This window comes from Budorcas taxicolor, chromosome 1, assembly GCF_023091745.1.
Source record: "Budorcas taxicolor isolate Tak-1 chromosome 1, Takin1.1, whole genome shotgun sequence".
Classification (NCBI taxonomy): domain Eukaryota; kingdom Metazoa; phylum Chordata; class Mammalia; order Artiodactyla; family Bovidae; genus Budorcas; species Budorcas taxicolor.
Window position 1 is genome coordinate 195,011,984 of NC_068910.1, and position 19,024 is coordinate 195,031,007.

The following is a 19,024-nucleotide window of genomic DNA, read 5'->3' on the forward strand; positions in this document are numbered from 1 at the left end:
CCTGATTGAGGCTTGGACCCCTCCCTTGGGGAAAACCCTTCATATTTTGGTTATCTTCTTGTGGATTGCCTTCCCAGGAGTGTGGGTCTTGACTATACTCCATTTCATCTCTGTTACCTGACTCACTGTGTTTCTTCTTTATATCTTTAGTTGTGGAAATTTTCTTAAAAATAGATGTCTAAAATAATTTTTTCAAAGATTTACTTATTTATTTTTTGGCTGTGATGAGTCTTCCTTGCTGCATGCAAGCTTTCTCTAGTTGCAGGGAATGGGGTTTACTCACTAGTTGCAGTGCATGGGCTTCTCATTACAGCGGTCTCTCTTCTTGCAGAGCACAGGCTCTAGGGTATGCAGGCGCATAGTTGCAGCGCATAGTCTCAGTAGTTGCAACTTGTGGGGCTCTAGAGCGCAGGCTTGGTAATTCTGGTGCGGCACGTGGGATCTTCCAGGACCCAAGGATTGAACAGGGTGTCCCTTCCATTGCAAGACGGATTCTTATCCACTGGACCACCAGGGAAGCCCCGACCATCTCTTCTGTTAGTTTCCATGTCATTCTCAACAATAGTTCCTCTGTACATAGTTGCGATGTTTGCGTGCCTGCGGGAAGGGTTGAGCTCAGGGTCCTCTTTCTCTGCCATCTTGGCCATCTCCTCTGCTCCATCCTCTCAGGTCTTGCTTTTAGAATTTGTTAGGCAGAAAAAAAAATCTGTTTGGCAACATCAGAGCTGTGTTTAGTGTAAGGCTAATTTTCCCCCCCAGTACTGAGACAAGGGCATTCTGAGTTTTCTACCCCATACCCTATGAATTATCAGGTTTCTCAGCCTGACTGGTGGGCCTGGGTGCTATTTCTGGCCCTGTGTGAGTGCCACCTACTCTTCTTCTGATCCCTTTTGGTGGTTCTTTCCTCAGCCTCAGATGGTTATCTCACACACCTGCTCTGATTATTGCTTTGCTGAATTCTCAAGCATAACCCTGTCTGTAGGTCACTGGAATTTTTGCTCTGTGACTCTCTCTTCTCTAGTACTCTGCTTACCTCAGGCTTTTGGACTCTCAGCTCTCTTTTTTTCTCCCGAGTACAAAATGTGGGTTCTACCTGGGCGCCCACTCTCTGCGCTGAGGCTAGAAATTCTCAGGAAGCTGGGTTAACCAGAAGGCTTACCTTGTTTGTTTCCCATCAATCAGGGATTATTGTCCTTTATTGCCTGATGCTCAGCATCTTGAAAATCCCTGTTTCATATGTTCTACATTTTGTTTGTTTCAGGTGGGAAGATACCTGGTTCCTTTATTCTGCCTCTGGAAGTGGAATTCCTTATCCTGTATCTGTTTGATTGTTCCATTCATATCAGTATCTCCTCTGTGTGAGGCTCTATGTTGAAGAGAAAGCTCACAGAGCTATGTCACCCACTTCAGATCTTACTGGAAGCCCTCATCCTTGCCCTCATCCCCTGTTTTTATTTATTTATTTGGCTGTGGCAGGTCTTAGCTGAGGCATGTGGGGTCTAGTTCCCTGAGTAGGGATTGAAACTGGGCCCCGTATATCAGGAATGTGGAGTCTTAGCCACTGGACCACCAGGGAAGTCCCGCCTCACCTACTATTGTACTGGATAAAACACCTCCCTGTTTCAGTGTGGCCACACTTTCCAGCAAATATCAATTGGATACTTTGATTTTCCCCTCCTCTCAGGTTTGGCTGCTTCTCTCTGCTTCCTCTAGTACAGAAGCTGAAACCATGGAGCTCTTCGGGCTATTGGTGATTTGTCACCATCCACTTGTATTTTGGGATTTAAGGAGATACCTTGTCACCTAGTTTTGCTGTAAATGTTGTCTGTGGGATTTTTGACTTTATAATTTCGTTGTTCTGCCTGTTTTTACATAGAGATTTGGATTTAGATTTTATACTGCTGCTATTATCATTTTCCCAGAATCCTGCCGAAATCCCTCAAGAGAAATTTATGTTTTTATCATGTCATGTACTTCTTTTAGACCACTGCTTTTCACTAATAGTTCACCAATGTTTTCTTCTCTTACATAATTTAAATTCTTCTGCAAATTCTACCCCCGCCCCAAGAAGGTATGGTTGCTTGCTCTTTTTTCTCCTTTTCTGCCCCCTCCTCTTTTCTGTTTCATTTCCTCCAAGAATATGTTCCATCCAGTCACAACTTTTTTGCATGTTTCTTAACTCTTCATTTCCATCAGTTTATTCTAAGGACAAGTTTCACCATCATCCTTCCAGCTATTTTGTGCTGCCAGTGCAGCTTTTCCAAAGGCTTGCGGGGATATCAGAAAAGGGAGTACTTCTTCAATGCCTACCACAGATAAAAAAAAAAGCCAATAGAATTTAACAAGTACAGTTATAGGAACAGAAGAATCAGACCAGTGGAACAAAAGGGAAAACTCAAAGACAGGTGTGCACATATGTATATGGGGACATAATATGGTGACTTGCTACATGACAGCACTGATATCACCACCCAATAGAGAAAGTGCATCTCTACTGCAGATGATGTTGGAGAAACTAGTTCACTACATGGAGAAAAAAGAACAATCAATCTTTATATGCTACCACATACAAATGTACGTTCCAGGTGGATGAATAAACTTAATGTGAACTATGACATAACAAAAAAAATTTAAATGTGGGAAAATATCTTTGTCACTTAGGAGCATGGGAGGTTTTCTTTAATAGGATTCCCCAAAAGCAAATCATTCAACAAAATATAACTGCTGTATTTATTGCATCAAGATGAGAATATCTGTTAAATAGAGGACATCAAAGACAAATTAATCCAGATGACATTTTGGGAAAAGAGAATTACAGTGTTTAAAACAACACAAAACTAATATCTAGATTCTACAAGGGATTTGGAGATTTATAAGAAGAAGGCAGAGCGAAAACAAATGACAGAAAAACCAGCAAAGCATATGGAAAAGCAATTTATAGAAGAGGAAAACAAATATGTGTGGAGGTACTCAAATTCATTAGTTATCAGAGAAGTGCAATTTACAGCAATGGTGAGGTACCTCATAGAATGCTGGTATACTGATGACAATCTAACGATTGGTTACCAGCCTAGAACTAGCATGATGGGCACATGAAAGGGCACACTAATAGAATGGATATGGTAGCAAAGATAGAGGCCATATATTGTCCAATAATATAGACTCCCACTTCCCAAGATTAATCCAACTTGTCAGCAACAGAGATCACCACCGAGTCCTTGGTTTGGCATTATTTCTTGAGACCAGCTGGCTACTTGGTGCCCAGTTGGTTGACAACATCAGGCCCTTTCCATTGGAAATGCTAATGTTTCATTGTCATAGGAATGAATAGTCCAGGTATGAGTTTGCCTTTCCTGTCGGTCGGCTTCAGCTACAACATTTGGGGTTATGTACTGCGTGTTCCACAGGCATGGGATCTCATATAGCATAGCATTTGAAAAAGGGACTCACTCTGCAGTTATGGAGGTGCAGGAGTGGCTCCAGTATAATGGAATCTACTGGTTGTATCATATTTTGCACCACCCAGGGATGGTTTTCTGAAAAGACATTCTTAAAGGTGCAGTTGAAGTGCTGGCTTGGAGAAAACACTGAGAGAATTGAATATTACCTTTCAGTACACAGCATATTCATGTCAATTCAGAGACTTGTGTATGATGCTCTGTTCCTAATAGAAAGAGTAGATGGATCTGGGAATCAAGGGCTGTAAATAGGAGTGGCTCCACTGACCACCACTCTGAATGGCCTCATTAGAGGATTTTGTGCTTCTGGCCCTGTAAATCTGGACTCTTCAGTGTTATAGGTTCTGGTCCCCAATAAAGCAGATTCTTGCCAGGTGATACAGCAAGTGTCTCATTGAATTACAAACTGCTGCAAGGGCACGTTGGACTTCTCATGTCCAGGGACCAGCAAGTAAAGGGAGCAGTTACCCTGGTGAAGGTAATTGACTCTAATCCGAAGGAGGAGGTCGGGCTACTTTTATATAATGGTACCAGGGAAGAATATGTACTGAACTCAGGAGATTCAGTTTGGGGCTTCCTGGTATTCCCTGACCCCACGATAAATTAACAGGCATGTGCAGCATCCCTGACCTGAGGAAGAGTATGACTATGAAAGGCTCAGGCACTTCAGGGAAGTAAGTTCCACAACCAGCTAAATTATGAAGAAGTGATCTCTGAGGGTGAAGCAATGGACATTAGAGGAGGGAGAGGATGAGTCGCAGCCCTGAGATCAACTTCAGCTACAGTGACAGGGCCTGTAGGGCACTCCTCTAACCTGCTGCTTGTTAGTTCCCCTCAGTAAGAGAGGTCCGTGGGAACCATGGAAACACTGCTCCCCAAAACTATCTGGAAAAGTAAATGCGTGCATCTCAAGGGCTGCACTGTGGCAGTCGTGAGACTGTGCCTCATGGCTCTCCAACTGGAGGGGGCATAAGTGACCAACAGCCCCAGCTACTGCACTATGAAATATATCACTGAGTTGTGCTGAGGCCACTCTTTCCACAGGCTTTTCCCAGAAGTCACTGCGTGTGGCAAGAATACTGAGGTAGACTCATTCCCGGGAGACACAAGACTCCTCTAGTGGCTGACTTTGGTTTGAGGACTCTGATGACTTTGCTGAGCTTTCCTTAAACAAGGACAGCCTTGGGCACGACAACCTAGGACAATTCCACTCCAGCTTCTCTCAGACTTGCCCTGTGATTTGACAGCTCTCCCAGCTGTACACATCTCCCTTCCTATTCTCATGCTGGTATTTCTCCTAATGCAATCTTTGCACAGTTAACCTCATCTCATCTCAGTCTCATCTCATCTTGTGGTCTGCTTCTGTATCAACTTGGGATTTGCCCCTGCTCCCAATAGGATGGTGATGGCCCCTGAGCAGAGGGGAAGCACTGCCTCACACCTGGTTCTGGCCCTACTCCCTCCATCTCCTGCCCTACCTCCTACCAAGGTGATAGCTGCCAGCACACCCTGAGGAGAGATGTGACTCCTGCTCACATCAAATCTAGCTGATGTGACTCTTGTTCACATCAAATCTCCTGTTCACATCGAGGACAGGGAAGCCTCGCGTGCATGGGGTCACAAAGAGTTGGGCACAACATAGCGACTGAACAACAACACACAGATTGCATAGGAATGCCCCCAAAGAATACCCCTTCAAGGATACCCCTGCAATTGGTGACTGTTTCACCTAAATTCATAGAGACAGAAAAAGTTAAGCAAAATGAAAATACAGGGGAACTGATCTCAACTGAATGAGCAAGAGAAACTGCTTAAAAAATAATGAAACAGAAATAAACAATTTATAAGATAAAGAAATCAAAGCACTAGTAATAAGAAAGCTAACTGAATTATGGAAAAGAACAGATGGAAACAGTGAGAATTTTAATAAGGAACTAGAAAATATAAAAAGGCATGAATTAGGACTGAAGAATACAATAGCTGAAGTGAAAAGCACACTAGAAAGAAGGAATAGCTGACTACGTGATAGCGAAGAACACACAAGTGATTTGGAAATCTTCCAAATCTGGTTGGAAATCATCCAACCAGAATAGCAAACAACAACAACAACAAACAAACAAATAAAAATAGCTATTTTAGAGGTCTCTAGGATAACATCAAGTATACCAACTATTGCATTGTAGAGGTCCTAGAAGGAAAAGAGAGAGAAGGGGGTCAAAAATGTGTTGCAGGAAATTATCGCTGTAAACTTCTCCAATTCAAAGAAGGAAACAGCTATCCAGGTATCATAGGAAGCACAGAGGGTCCCAAACAAGATGAATCCAAACAGAACCATACCAATAAAGTCATAATTAGAATGGCAAAAGTTAGAGAGAAATCTAAAGGCAGCAAGAGAAAAACAGAGTCATGTAAGAGGGAATCCCCAGAAGGCTATCACAGCTGATTTCTATGCAGAAACTTCACAAGTAGAAGGAAGTGGCATGATATAGTCAAAGTGCTGAAAGGGAAAAATCTGCAACCTAGGATGCCCTACCCAGGAAGATTATCATGAGAATGGAAGGAGAGACAGTTTCTCAGACAAGCCCAAAGGAAAAGAGTTCATCAGTCCTAAATCTACCCTAAAATAAATGTTAAAGAGTCTTCACTAAATGGAAAAGAAGTAAGAAGTAGTAGGAAAGGGGAAAATCCCTGTAGAAAAGGGTAATACATAGTTAGGGTTGAGGCTCAACCACTTAAAAGAGCCAGTGTGAAAATCAAAAGACAAAAAATGGTTACGGTAACTATAACTACAATAAGCAGTTAAGGGATAAACACAAAGATGTAAAATATGACATCAAAACACAAAATGGGGAGGGGAGTAAAAAGGGTAGAACCTACAGAATGTGTTTGAACTTAATGACTATAGTTAAAGCAAACAGATATAGTTATAGGCCAACGTATATGAACCCTATGGTAACTACAAATTAAAAATGTGTAATAGATACAGAGAAACTTAAAGGAGAGAAACACAAGTATACTACTAAAGAAAATCATCAAGCCACAAGGGAAGAAACAAACAAATGAAAAAGACATAAAGCATAGAACTACAAAGACAATCAGAAACTGTTGAGGTCCTTTAATGGACCAGAACCTGGTGGTCCGAAGTCAACGATAAGAAAGTAGAGGAGAGAGAAAGAGGCTGATATTCCTTGGTTTACGCAGAAAACCAATAAAGTCCTGACACGGGGCTTGCTCTGTTCACGAAGGCCTCAGGCGCCCTCTCAATGGGATGAAGGTGCAGAGCACCTTCTCGAGAGGGTCTAGAAGCCTGGGCAGAAAAGTGAACCCAGAGGGCCTCTGCGCTCCAAAGAAATAGCCTGAGAGAGAGAGGAAGAGAAAGCAAGACATGGGGACCAAAGCTCTGATGGAGCAAAGGTATTTTAATCAACATGGTATGGGCATATATACTGTCTTACAAGGTAGTTATTCTTCAGCAAAGATAAAGATTAAAATTCCAGACTTACAAAACATAGGTGATCCATATCAAAGAGAGAGAGAGTTGTAAAGAATCACTTTTACCATATGGCTCATAAGAAGGAAGAGGGTACTTTTCACCGTACTGAAAAACTAACGAAGGAAATGCCTGGATTCCTCAGCCCCGGGAGAGGCTTGCCTCTCCTCTTAATTCCTGAATGTTTAGGAATTAATAAGGAACAGAGAATTCCTGACAGATTCAAAACAGCACACAGGAAGCCTCCTGTTAAATGCTTCCTGACAATTCCCCCTATTTTATTATAGTTGTAAAATGAAATTTGATTTGTTTCCAGTTGTAGGCACTATGATTAAATGAATCAAGAGTAACACAAAATTGAAGTAATCTGGGAGCAAGTCCAGCCATGGGACCTTCTTCCCAGGGTCCTTGGAGATTTACTGGTAACCACAAAGGTTTTGACTGTGTTGATCACAATAAACTGTGGAAAATTCTGAAAGAGATGGGAATACCAGATCACCTAACCTGCCTCTTGAGAAATCTGTATGCAGGCGAGGAAGCAACAGTTAGAACTGGACATGGAACAACAGACTGGTTCCAAATAGGAAAAGGAGTACGTCAAGGCTGTATATTGTCACCCTGCTTATTTAACTTATATGCAGAGTACATCATGAGAAACGCTGGGCTGGAAGAGACACAAGCTGGAATCAAGATTGCTGGGAGAAATATCAATAACCTCAGATATGCAGATGACACCACCCTTATGGCAGAAAGTGAAGAAGAACCAAAAAGCCTCTTGATGAAAGTAAAAGAGGAGAGTGAAAAAGTTGGCTTCAAGCTCAACATTCAGAAAACGAAGATCATGGCATCCAGTCCCATCACTTCATGGGAAATAGATGGGGAAACAGGGGAAACAGTGTCAGACTTTATTTTTGGGGGCTGCAAAATCACTGCAGATGGTGATTGCCACCATGAAATTAAAAGACACTTACTCCTTGGAAGAAAAGTTATGACCAACCTAGATAGCATATTCAAAAGCAGAGACATTACTTTGCCGACTAAGGTCCGTCTAGTCAAGGCTATGGTTTTTCCTGTGGTCATGTATGGATGTGAGAGTTGGACTGTGAAGAAGGCTGAGCACCGAAGAATTGATGCTTTTGAACTGTGGTATTGGAGAAGATTCTTGAGAGTCCCTTGGACTGCAAGGAGATCCAACCAGTCCATTCTGAAGGAGATCAGCCCTGGGATTTCTTTGGAACGAATGATGCTAAAGCTGAAGCTCCAGTACTTTGGCCACCTCATGCAAAGAGTTGACTCATTGGAGAAGACTCTGATGCTGGGAGGGATTGGGGGCAGGAGGAGAAGGGGACGACTGAGGATGAAATGGCTGGATGGCATCACTGACTCGATGGATGCAACTCTGAGTGAACTCCGGGAGCTGGTGATGGACAGGGAGGCCTGGCATGCTGCGATTCATGGGGTCACAAAGAGTCAGACACGACTGAGCGACTGAACTGAACTGAACTGAACTGAACAAATTACGTCAAGATCGAAGAATCAAAAGGGAATCATTTCTTAAAGAGAGAGAGGAATTAAGACATGTATATAGTTTACAATTAATACAAGTTACAGAATGTAAAGTCTTATTAAATGGTAAATTTCCTATGGCTATAACAAAAGGAAGTGGGACATAGGCCTTATAAAATATGACTGATTGTAGAAATAGTTACTATGACCGTGACTGGTCCCCGTAAAATGTCCGGTCCAAGTTCCAAGTTTTTCGGTGCTCACAGCAAGTTTCCAAATGTCCCATTGTTCAGGCCCACTCTGTTTATTGAGGATGCTCCTAGGATGAGGTGGGGCTAATACACCGTCAAGCCACCCAAGAAGTCCTTTGTCGTAGTAATGTTCCATCATAGTGTCAGTGACCTTCCATATCACACACAATGTTGTTAATATCATCTGAGCAGTCAGATAACCACATACCATGGGGTCCCCAATCAACAATTGTATGATTAGCCACAAACATTAATTTTCTTGATTTGGTTTGACATTTGTCCCAATGAACAGGAGTATATGTAAAGTTTTTGTAAGTAAACCTTTTGCATAATGTTCTTTGTTCTTTCCCTAACTCTTTCCCTAAAGTCTCAGTAGTATAAACATGGTTCACAGACAAAGAAAGGGCAGTAAATGGTCTAAGCATCGTCCGAAAGTCCTTTCTGGGAGGCAGGGTGAAAGCCCAAGTTTGTCGGCTGACATTTATGCTCAATTCTGCTGGCCCATGCACAAGGGAAGGACTTCATAGCCTAAAGAAATGTTAGTTTTCCCTCCTCCTCAGGGTGTGAGGGCCCTTTCCAGGGAGGGAGCATATGGGTGGAGTCATTGGTTGATAAGATCAGTCTTTTCTTTGTCCATTCTATGACCTACAATACAGGGGGTTGGGTATTAGTCAGAGCTCGAGCAGGGTGCGAGGGTGGGTACAGGTCAAAAGACTGAGCATTGCCAGGAAAATGTATTCGGGACTCTGAGGAATTCCTTGTTGAGAGATCAAATTTTCAGCTCGATTAGTAAGGGTTTTTATTTGCCCCCAAGTGGGGGGATCATAGGGGTGATGCTGCCGAGGGCGGTGCTTCCTGGAGATCTTTAGAGCTGCCATGGCCCATTTTGGAATTTCTTCCTCCTGGGGTCCTTGTTGTTCCATCTCCATTTTGAAGGCCGGGGGCCCCCTTGGGTCGAATCTTCGGAAGAGGAAGCCATGTGAGTTTGTTGGATCCATCTGGGGAAATACAAGCATACTCCCTTCCCTGTAAGATTAGTTTCCCAGATTTCCATTGTTTCATTAACCTGTCATGGTACCAAGTGGGCAGAGGAAGAGAAGTGTCCTTCAATTCCTTGAAATGCCTTTCTGCTCTCGGTAAGATATCTCCCTGTGGTAAATTTAAAAAATTTAAAACAAATAAAGCTGTATTCACAATAGTTATAGGTTTAGAAAATATCTTATGTTGGAATCTAGTAGAGTCTGCTTTAGATAAGGGAGATAGTAGTGTTCCTGTGTATTCCCCCTTTTAAAATTTTTTTATTTGCAACTTTAGTGTGTGATGTGCTCGTTCGACTAAGCCTTGTGCCTGTGGATTATAAGGAATACCTGTAATATGTTTAATAGAAAAAGATTGTAAAAATTGTTTAAAGTGTCTAGAAATATAGGCAGGGCCATTGTCTGTTTTTATAGAACTAGGAGTTCCCATTACAGCAAAACAAGCTAATAAGTGAGTTATAACATATTGTGTAGCCTCACCATGAAGAGGTGTGGCCCAAATAAAAGAAGAATTAGTGTCAGTACAGACATGCAAGAAAGAAGATGGAGAGGGTTCAGGGCAATGAGTTACATCCATTTGCCATAGTTCATTAGGTTGCAAACCACGAGGATTAATACCTTGTGCGATGGGTCAAAGATGTAGGGATCTACAAGTACAGCAATTACTAATAATTTCTTTACCCTGGCGGTATGGGATTTTCCATAGCTGGTGTAGGGAGCCAGCACTGTTATGTAACAGAGCATGCTGTTCCTCTGGAGTAGCAAAGGAAATCAGTTTATCAGCTTGCTCATTACCATAAGTCATTGGGCCAGGAAGACTAGAATGTGCTCGAATATAGGTAACATAAAAGGGAGAATTGCGGTTTCTAACAACAGATTGTAGTTCGGAAAAGAGTTGTTGAATAACAGGTTGATTGGAGTTTATGGTGGAGGTTTCTATGTTTTTTAATACAAAAACAGAATATATAGAGTCAGAGACTATATTAATGGGGTGAAAGTGAAAGTGAAGTCGCTCAGTCGTGTCCGACTCTTTGTGACCCCACGGACTGTAGCCTGTCAGGCTTCTCCGTCCATGGGATTTTCCAGGCAAGAGTGCTGGAGTGGATTGCCATTTCCTTCTCCAGGGGACCTTCCCGACCCAGGAATCGAACCCGAGTCTCCCGCATTGCAGGCGGACGCTTTACCAGGGGAGCCATTAATGGGGTGAGGATGTAGGCAAATAAGTTGAATAAGAGCATATAATTCATTTTGTTGAGCAGAATGAAATTTAGTATAAAAGACTTTATATTCCTTAAGAGACCAGAATGAAGCTTTGGTGTTTTTAGTCCCATCTATATAAAAAACCTCAGCCTGTGGTATAGGCTGTGAGCTGATAACGCGAGAAATAATAAATTCAGTATTTCTGAAGAAATTCCACAGCTTACCAGAGGATAATGAAACGAAATTTCTCCAAAATATTCCAGAAAAGCTATTTGGAAATCGGTAGAAGTTTGTAAAGCATTCTCAAATTGAGATTTATTGATAAGTATTACAATTTTATGAGGATCTGAGCCAATTAGAGTTTTAGTCCTATTTCTTCCATTGATAATGATTAGAGCAATTAAATTAAGGGACGGTGTAAGTGACTTTATTCCCCTAAAACGGGTATAGATCCATTCTTTTGGGTGTTCTTACTGGGCAAGAAGTCCTGTGGGAGAATGAGGAGAGGGGAGTATAAACAATTCCAGAGGTAAATCTAGTTTGATGTGAGTAAGAAATTGTTTTTGTAATTTACTTTGCACCAAATAGAGTTCCTCTTCTGTCTCTTGAGAAAGTGAACAAGGGCTATTTAAATTAAGGCCTCCTTTTAAAGTGTTAAATAAGTTATTCAGTTGATAACTAGCAATGCCTAAAGAAGGGCTTCCCTCCTGGCTCAGAGGTTAAATCATCTGCCTCCAATGCAGGAGATAGATCCCTGGGTCGGGAAGATCCCCTGGAAAAGGAAATGGTAACCCACTCCAGGATTCTTGCCTGGAGAATCCCATGGATGGAGAAGCCTGGTAGGCTACAGTCCATGGGGTTGCAAAGAGTCAGATATGACTGAGTGAATTCACTTTCAAAGAAGGTCTAATCTAGTTAATATCACCTAAGAGCTTTTGAAAATCATTTAAGGTTGATAATTTATCAGTATGGATCTGAGTTAGTTGGGGAGTAATACATTGTCTGTTAACAACAAACCCCAAGTAATGGTAAGGTGTAGAGGCTTGAATTTTTTCAGGGGCAATGATTAATCCGGAGTTTTTTAAGCATGGTTGAGCTGTATCAAACATGTGTTGAGTTTCTAAGATAGATGGAGCCGAAAACATAAATCAACCATATAGTGAATAACAAGTAAGTTAAGAAATTGCTTTCTCACAGGCTCAAGGGCTTTGGCTACATGGTACTGACACATGGTGGGAGAATTCATCATCCCTTGTGGCAGTACAGTACATTGGTACCGTTTATGAGGTCCAATATGATTAGGATAAGGGAGAGGGAAAGTGAATCTCTCTTGGTCTAAAGGGTGTAAAGGTATATCAAAAAAGCAATCTTGTAAATCAATAATAATAATAAGCCAATTTTGAGGAATAGTGGTAGGCAATGGGATTCCTGGTTGTAATGTACACATAGGTTTCATAGATGCATTAACTTTTCTAAGGTCTGTTCAGTTCAGTTCAGTCACTCAGTCGTGTCTGACTCTTTGCAACCCCATGAATCGCAGCCTGCCAGGCCTCCCTGTCCATCACCAGCTCCCGGAGTTCACTCAAACTCATGTCCATTGAGTCAGTGATACCATCCAACCATCTTATCCTCTGTCATCCCCTTCTCCTCCAGCCCTCAATCTTTTCCAGCATCAGGGTCTTTTCAAATGAGTCAGCTCTGCATATCAGGTGTCCAATGTATTGGAATTTCAGCTTCAACATCAGTCCTTCTAATGAATATTCAGGACTGATTTCCTTTAGGATGGACTGGTTGGATCTCCCTGCAGTCCAAGGGACTCTCAAGAGTCTTCTCCAACACCACACTTCAAAAGCATCAATTCGCTGGCACTCAGCTTTCTTTATAGTCCAGCTCTCACATCCATACGTGACTACTGGAAAAACCATAGCTTTGACTAGACGGACCTTTGTAGGCAAAGTAATGTCTCTGCTTTTTAATATGCTGTCTAGGTTGGTGATAGCTTTTCTTCCAAGGAGCAAGCGAGTAATTTCATGGCTGCTGTCACCATCTGCAGTGATTTTGGAGCCCCCCAAAATAAAGTCTGCCCCTGTTTCCACTGTTTCTCCATCTATTTGCCATGAATTGATGGGACTGGATGCCATGATCTTTAATAAAATATCTAGGAATAAACTTAACCAAGGAGGTGAAAGATCTATACTCTGAAAACTATAAAACACTGAAGAAGGAAATCAAAGATAATAAGAAGAAATAGAAAGGTATCCTGTAGGACGCCGCCCGCTTCCCGGCCGCCCCTCAGCCGCACCTCCGCCCCGCTGCGCCTCGGCCCGTGGCCTCCTACCCGTACCGCCCGGGCCCCGGCGCCAGCCCTGCTGGGGGCGCCGCGCTGTCGGACCAGAGCTTCCTGTGGAACGTCTTCCAGAGGGTTGCTAAGGACAGGAGCGGTGTGATATCTGACAACGAGCTTCAGCAAGCACTGTCCAATGGCACCTGGACTCCATTTAACCCAGTGACTGTCTGATCGATCATATCCATGTTTGACAGAGAGAACAAGGCCAGCGTGAACTTCAGTGAGTTCACTGGCGTCTGGAAGTACATCACGGACTGGCAGAACGTCTTCCGTACCTACAACAGGGACAACTCGGGCATGATCGACAAGAACGAGCTCAAGCAAGCCCTCTCAGGTTTCGGGTACCGGCTCTCTGATCAGTTTCACGACATCCTCATTCGGAAGTTCGACCGACAAGGCCGGGGGCAGATCGCCTTCGACGACTTCATCCAGGGCTGCATCGTGCTGCAGAGGTTGACAGATATATTCAGACGCTACGATACAGACCAGGACGGCTGGATCCAAGTGTCATATGAACAGTATCTGTCCATGGTCTTCAGCATCGTATGACCCTGCCTTTCTGCAAACACCCGCATGACTTACGGGAAAAAAGACTGAAAATGCCAAATCTCCTACCTTTAATGAAACAAGCACCAGTGCAGTTAGACACTGCTCTTTCTTTAGACTTTGTATAACTACTGTTTGGGGACCCAACTGTATATATGTGGATAAGCTGGTTAACGTTTCCCAGTTGTAACAATAGTTATATCTTTCCTCAGATACAGACATTTGATATGAGGCTGTTTAATTGTGCCATGAGGTAACATATAATAATGTTTCAGGTATTCTGCTTGCAAAAAACTTATCATGTGCTTTTTCAGACAGCTCTAGCTCTGGAGTGGAAATGCTTCATTAGCCAATAGGAACTTTAAATAATATGGAACTTGCACAGAAGGCCACTCACGTGCCTTACTTTTTAAAGGGGGTTTACTGTATTCACTTGAACATGCAGCATAAGCAATAAAGTACACGTATCCTTGTGAAAAAAAAAAAAAAAAAAAGAAAGGTATCCTGTACTCCCGGAATGGAAGAATTAATATTGTGAAAATGTCCATACTACCCAAAGCAATCTACAGGTTTAATATGATCTCTATCAAAAGAAGAAAGTTTTCAAAGTTTTAATCCTAAAATTTATATGAAACCACAAAAACCCCTGAAACGTCAAAGCAATTTTGAGAAAAAAGGACAAAGCTGGTGGTATCATACTACCTTATTTCAGACTATACTACAAAGCTACATTAATCAAAACAGCATGGTACTGGCACAAAAACAGATTAAATGGAATAGAATAGAGAGCTCAGAAATCAGCCTACACATCCACGCTCAATTGATCTACAATAACAGAGGCAAGAATATAAAAAAGAGAAAAGACAGTCTCCTCAATAAGTCATGCTGGGAAAACTGGACAGCTACACATGAAAGAATGTAATTAGAACATTTCTTCACACTACATACAAAAATAAACTCAAAGTGCATTAAAAATCTAAATGTAAAACCTGAAACCACAAAACTCCTGGAAGAAAACATAGGCAGAACACTCTTTGACATAAATTGTAGCAATATTATTCTGGATCTGTCTCCTAAGGCAAAAGAAATAAAAGCAAAAATAAATAAATGGGACCAATCAGACTTAAAAGCTTTTGCATAGCAAAGGAAACCACCAAGAAAAAAAAGACAACATACTAAATGGGGGGAAATATTTGCAAATATTATGATCTATAAGGGGTTAATATCCAAAATATATGAACAGTTTCTACAACTCAATACCAAAAACCAAATACCATATAAACGGTGTTTATAAAATGGCCAGAATACCTGAATAGGCAGTTTTCTGAAGAGGATATACAGATTTTTAACAGGCAAAGATGCTAAATATCATTAATTATTAAGGCAATGCATATCAAAACCACATCTATCACTTCATGCCCATCAGAATGGCTAACATCGGAAAGTCTACAAATAACAAATGTTGGCAAGGATGTGGGAAAAAAGGGAATCCAAGCACACTGCTAGTGGGAATATGAATTGGTACAGTGATTGTGGAAAATAGTATGGCAGTTCCTCATAAATGAAAATAGAACTATCATACAATCCAGCAAGTTCGCTCCTGGGTATATATATCTAAAAAACCCTAAACCACAAACTCAAAGAGATACATGCATCTCGATACTCATACCAGCATTATTTACAATAGCTAAGATATGGAAGTAACACATATCCATCAATAGAAGAATTGATAAAGAAGATGTGATGTATCTATATGTGTGTATATATATTATATATGCTGTATAATATATATAGTATTATTGCATTGTGTACATATACATATACACAATGTAATATTACTCATCCATTAAAAAGAAGGAAATTCTGCCACATTTGCAGTAATGTGAATGGACCATCAGGGGCGGCAGCAGAGAGGAGCAACCCCACATCCAAGGAGCGGCGGGTGCGTGGCGCAGGAGGGCCGAGAGGAGCTACTCCACGTTCAAGGTCAGTAGGGGTGACTAGTCCCAGGTAAGGAGCAGCGGCTGCACTTTACTGGAGCAGCCATGAAGAGATACCCCACATCCAAGGTAAGAGAAACTCAAGTAAGATGGTAGCTGTTGCAAGAGGGCATCAGATGGCAGACACACTGAAACCATAATCACAGAAAACTAGCCAATCTGATCACATGGACCACAGCCTTGTTTAACTCAATGAAACTAAGCCATGCTGTTTGGGGAGACCCAAGAGGGATGGGTCATGGTGGAGAGGTCTGACAGAATGTGATCCACTGGAGAAGGGAATGGCAAACCACTTCAGTATTCTTGCCTTGAGAACCCCATGAACAGTATGAAAAGGCAAAATGATAGGATACTGAAAGGATACTCCCCAGGTCAGTAGGTGCCCAATATGCTACTGAAGATCAGCTCCAGAAAGAATGAAGGGGTGGAGCCAAAGCAAAAACAATACCCAGCTGTGGATGTGACTGATGATAGAAGCAAGATCCGATGCTGTAAAGAGCAATATTGCATAGGAACCTGGAATGTCAGGTTCATGAATCAAAGCAAATGGGAAGTGGTCAAACAAGAGATGGCAAGAGTGAACATCAACATTCTAGGAATCAGTGAACTAAAATGGACTGGAATGGGTGAATTTAACTCGGATGACCATTATATCTACTACTGTGGGCAGGAATTCCTCAGAAGAAATGGAGTAGCCATCATGGTCAACAAAAGAGTCCGAAATGCAGTACTTAGATGCAGTCTCAAAATCAACAGAATGATCTCTGTTCGTTTCCAAGGGAAACCATTCAATATCACGGTAATCTAAGTCTATGCCCCAAACAGTAATGCTGAAGAAGCTGAAGTTGAATGGTTCTATGAAGACCTACAAGACCTTTTAGAACTAACACCCAAAAAAGATGTCCTTTTCATTATAGGGGACTGGAATGCAAAAGTAGGAAGTCAAGAAACACCTGGTGTAACAGGCAAATTTGGCCTTGGAATGCAGAATGAAGCAGGGCAAAGACTAACAGAGTTTTGCCAAGAAAATGCACTGGTCATAGCAAACACCCTTTTCCAACAACACAAGAGAAGACTCTACACATGGACATCACCAGATGGTCAATACCGAAATCAGACTGATTATATTCCTTGCAGCCAAAGATGGAGAAGCTCTATACAGTCAGCAAAAACACCGGGAGCTGATTGTGGCTCAGATCATGAACTCCTTATTGCCAAATTCAGACTTAAATTGAAGAAAGTAGGGAAAACCGCTAGACCATTCAGGTATGACCTAAATCAAATCCCTTATGATTATACAGTGGAAGTGAGAAATAGATTGAAGGGCCTAGATCTGATAGATAGAGTGCCTGATGAACTATGGATGGAGGTTCATGACATTGTACAGAAGACAGGGATCAAGACCATCCCCATGGAAAAAGAAATGCAAAAAGGCAAAATGGCTGTCTGAGGAGGCCTTACAAATAGCTGTGAAAAGAAGAGAAGTGAAAAGCAAAGGAGAAAAGGAAAGATATAAGCATCTAAATGCAGAGTTCCAAAGGATAGCAAGGAGAGATAAGAAAGCCTTCCTCAGCGATCAATGCAAAGAAATAGAGGAAAACAACAGAATGGGAAAGACTAGAGATCTCTTCAAGAAAATTAGAGATACCAAGGGAACATTTCATGCAAAGATGGGCTCAATAAAGGACAGAAATGGTATGGACTTCACAGAAGCAGAAGATATTAGGAAGAGGTGGCAAGAATACACAGAAGAACTGTACAAAAAAGATCTTCCTGACCCAGATAATCACGATGGTGTGATCACTCATCTAGAGCCAGACATCCTGGATGTGAAGTCAAGTGGGCCTTAGAAAGCATCACTACGAACAAAGCTAGTGGAGGTGATGGAATTCCAGTTGAGCTATTTCAAATCCTGAAAGATGATGCTGTGAAAGTGCTGCACTCAATATGCCAGCAAATTTGGAAAACTCAGCAGTGGCCACAGGACTGGAAAAGGTCAGTTTTCATTCCAATCCCAAAGAAAGGCAATGCCAAAGAATGCTCAAACTACTGCACAATTGCACTCATCTCACATGCTAGTAAAGTAATGCTCAAAATTCTCCAAGCCAGGCTTCAGCAATATGTGAACCGTGAACTTCCAGATGTTCAAGCTGGTTTTAGAAAAGGCAGAGGAACCAGAGATCAAACTGCCAACAACCGCTGGATCATCGAAAAAGCAAGAGAGTTCCAAAAAAAAAACACATCTATTTCTGCTTTATTGACTATGCCAAAGCCTTTGACTGTGTGGTTCACAATAAACTGTGGAAAATTCTGAAAGGGATGGGAATATCAGCCCACCTGACCTGCCTCTTGAGAAACTTGTATGCAAGTCAGGAAGCAACAGTTAGAACTGGACATGGAACAACAGACTGGTTCCAAATAGAGAAAGGAGTACGTCAAGGCTGTATACTGTCACCCTGTTTATTTAACTTCTATGCAGAGTACATCATGAGAAAAGCTGGACTGGAGGAAACACAAGCTGAAATCAAGATTGCCGGGAGAAATATCAATAACCTCAGATAAGCAGATGACACCACCCTTATGGCAGAAAGTGAAGAGGAACTAAAGAGCCTCTTGATGAAAGTGAAAGAAGAGAGTGAAAAAGTTGACTTAAAGCTCAACTTTCAGAAAACAAAGATCATGGCATCTGGTCCCATCACTTCATGGCAAATAGATGGGGAAACAACGGAAACAGTGTCAGACTTTATTTTTTGGGGCTGCAAAATCACTGCAGATGGTGACTGCAGCCGTGAAATTAAAAGACGCTTACTCCTTGGAAGGAAAGTTATGACCAACTTAGACAGCATATTCAAAAGCAGAGACATTACTTTGCCAACAAAGGTCCGTCTAGTCAAGGCTATGGTTTTTCCAGTGGTCATGTATGGATGTGAGAATTAGACTACAAAGAAAGCTGAGTGCTGAAGAATTGATGCTTTTGAACTGTGGCATTGGAGAAGACTCTTGTGAGTCTCTTGGACTGCAAGGAGATCCAACCAGTCCATCCTAAAGCAAATCAGTGCTTTGTGTTCATTGGAAGGAATGATGCTGAGGCTGAAACTCCAACACTTTGGCCACCTCATGCGAAGAGTTGACTCATTTGAAAAGACCCTGATGCTGGGAGGGATTGGGGGCAGGAGGAGAAGGGGACGA

The 19,024-nt window shown here is 42.0% G+C and overlaps 1 protein-coding gene across 1 annotated transcript; it reads left to right on the forward strand.

The window, feature by feature from the left end:
- The first annotated feature begins 13,358 nt into the window (after positions 1-13,358).
- LOC128053580 (programmed cell death protein 6-like) lies at positions 13,359-13,886 on the forward strand. The gene has a single exon (XM_052646098.1). It carries the CDS (start codon positions 13,473-13,475, stop codon positions 13,836-13,838), a length of 366 nt encoding a protein of 121 aa, XP_052502058.1. The 5' UTR covers positions 13,359-13,472; the 3' UTR covers positions 13,839-13,886.
- The last annotated feature ends 5,138 nt before the right edge of the window (positions 13,887-19,024 follow it).

Bases quoted from the DNA above. Each gene is read 5' to 3' on its own strand.
- LOC128053580 (XM_052646098.1), top strand. From the start codon at position 13,473: ATGTTTGACAGAGAGAACAAGGCCAGCGTGAACTTCAGTGAGTTCACT.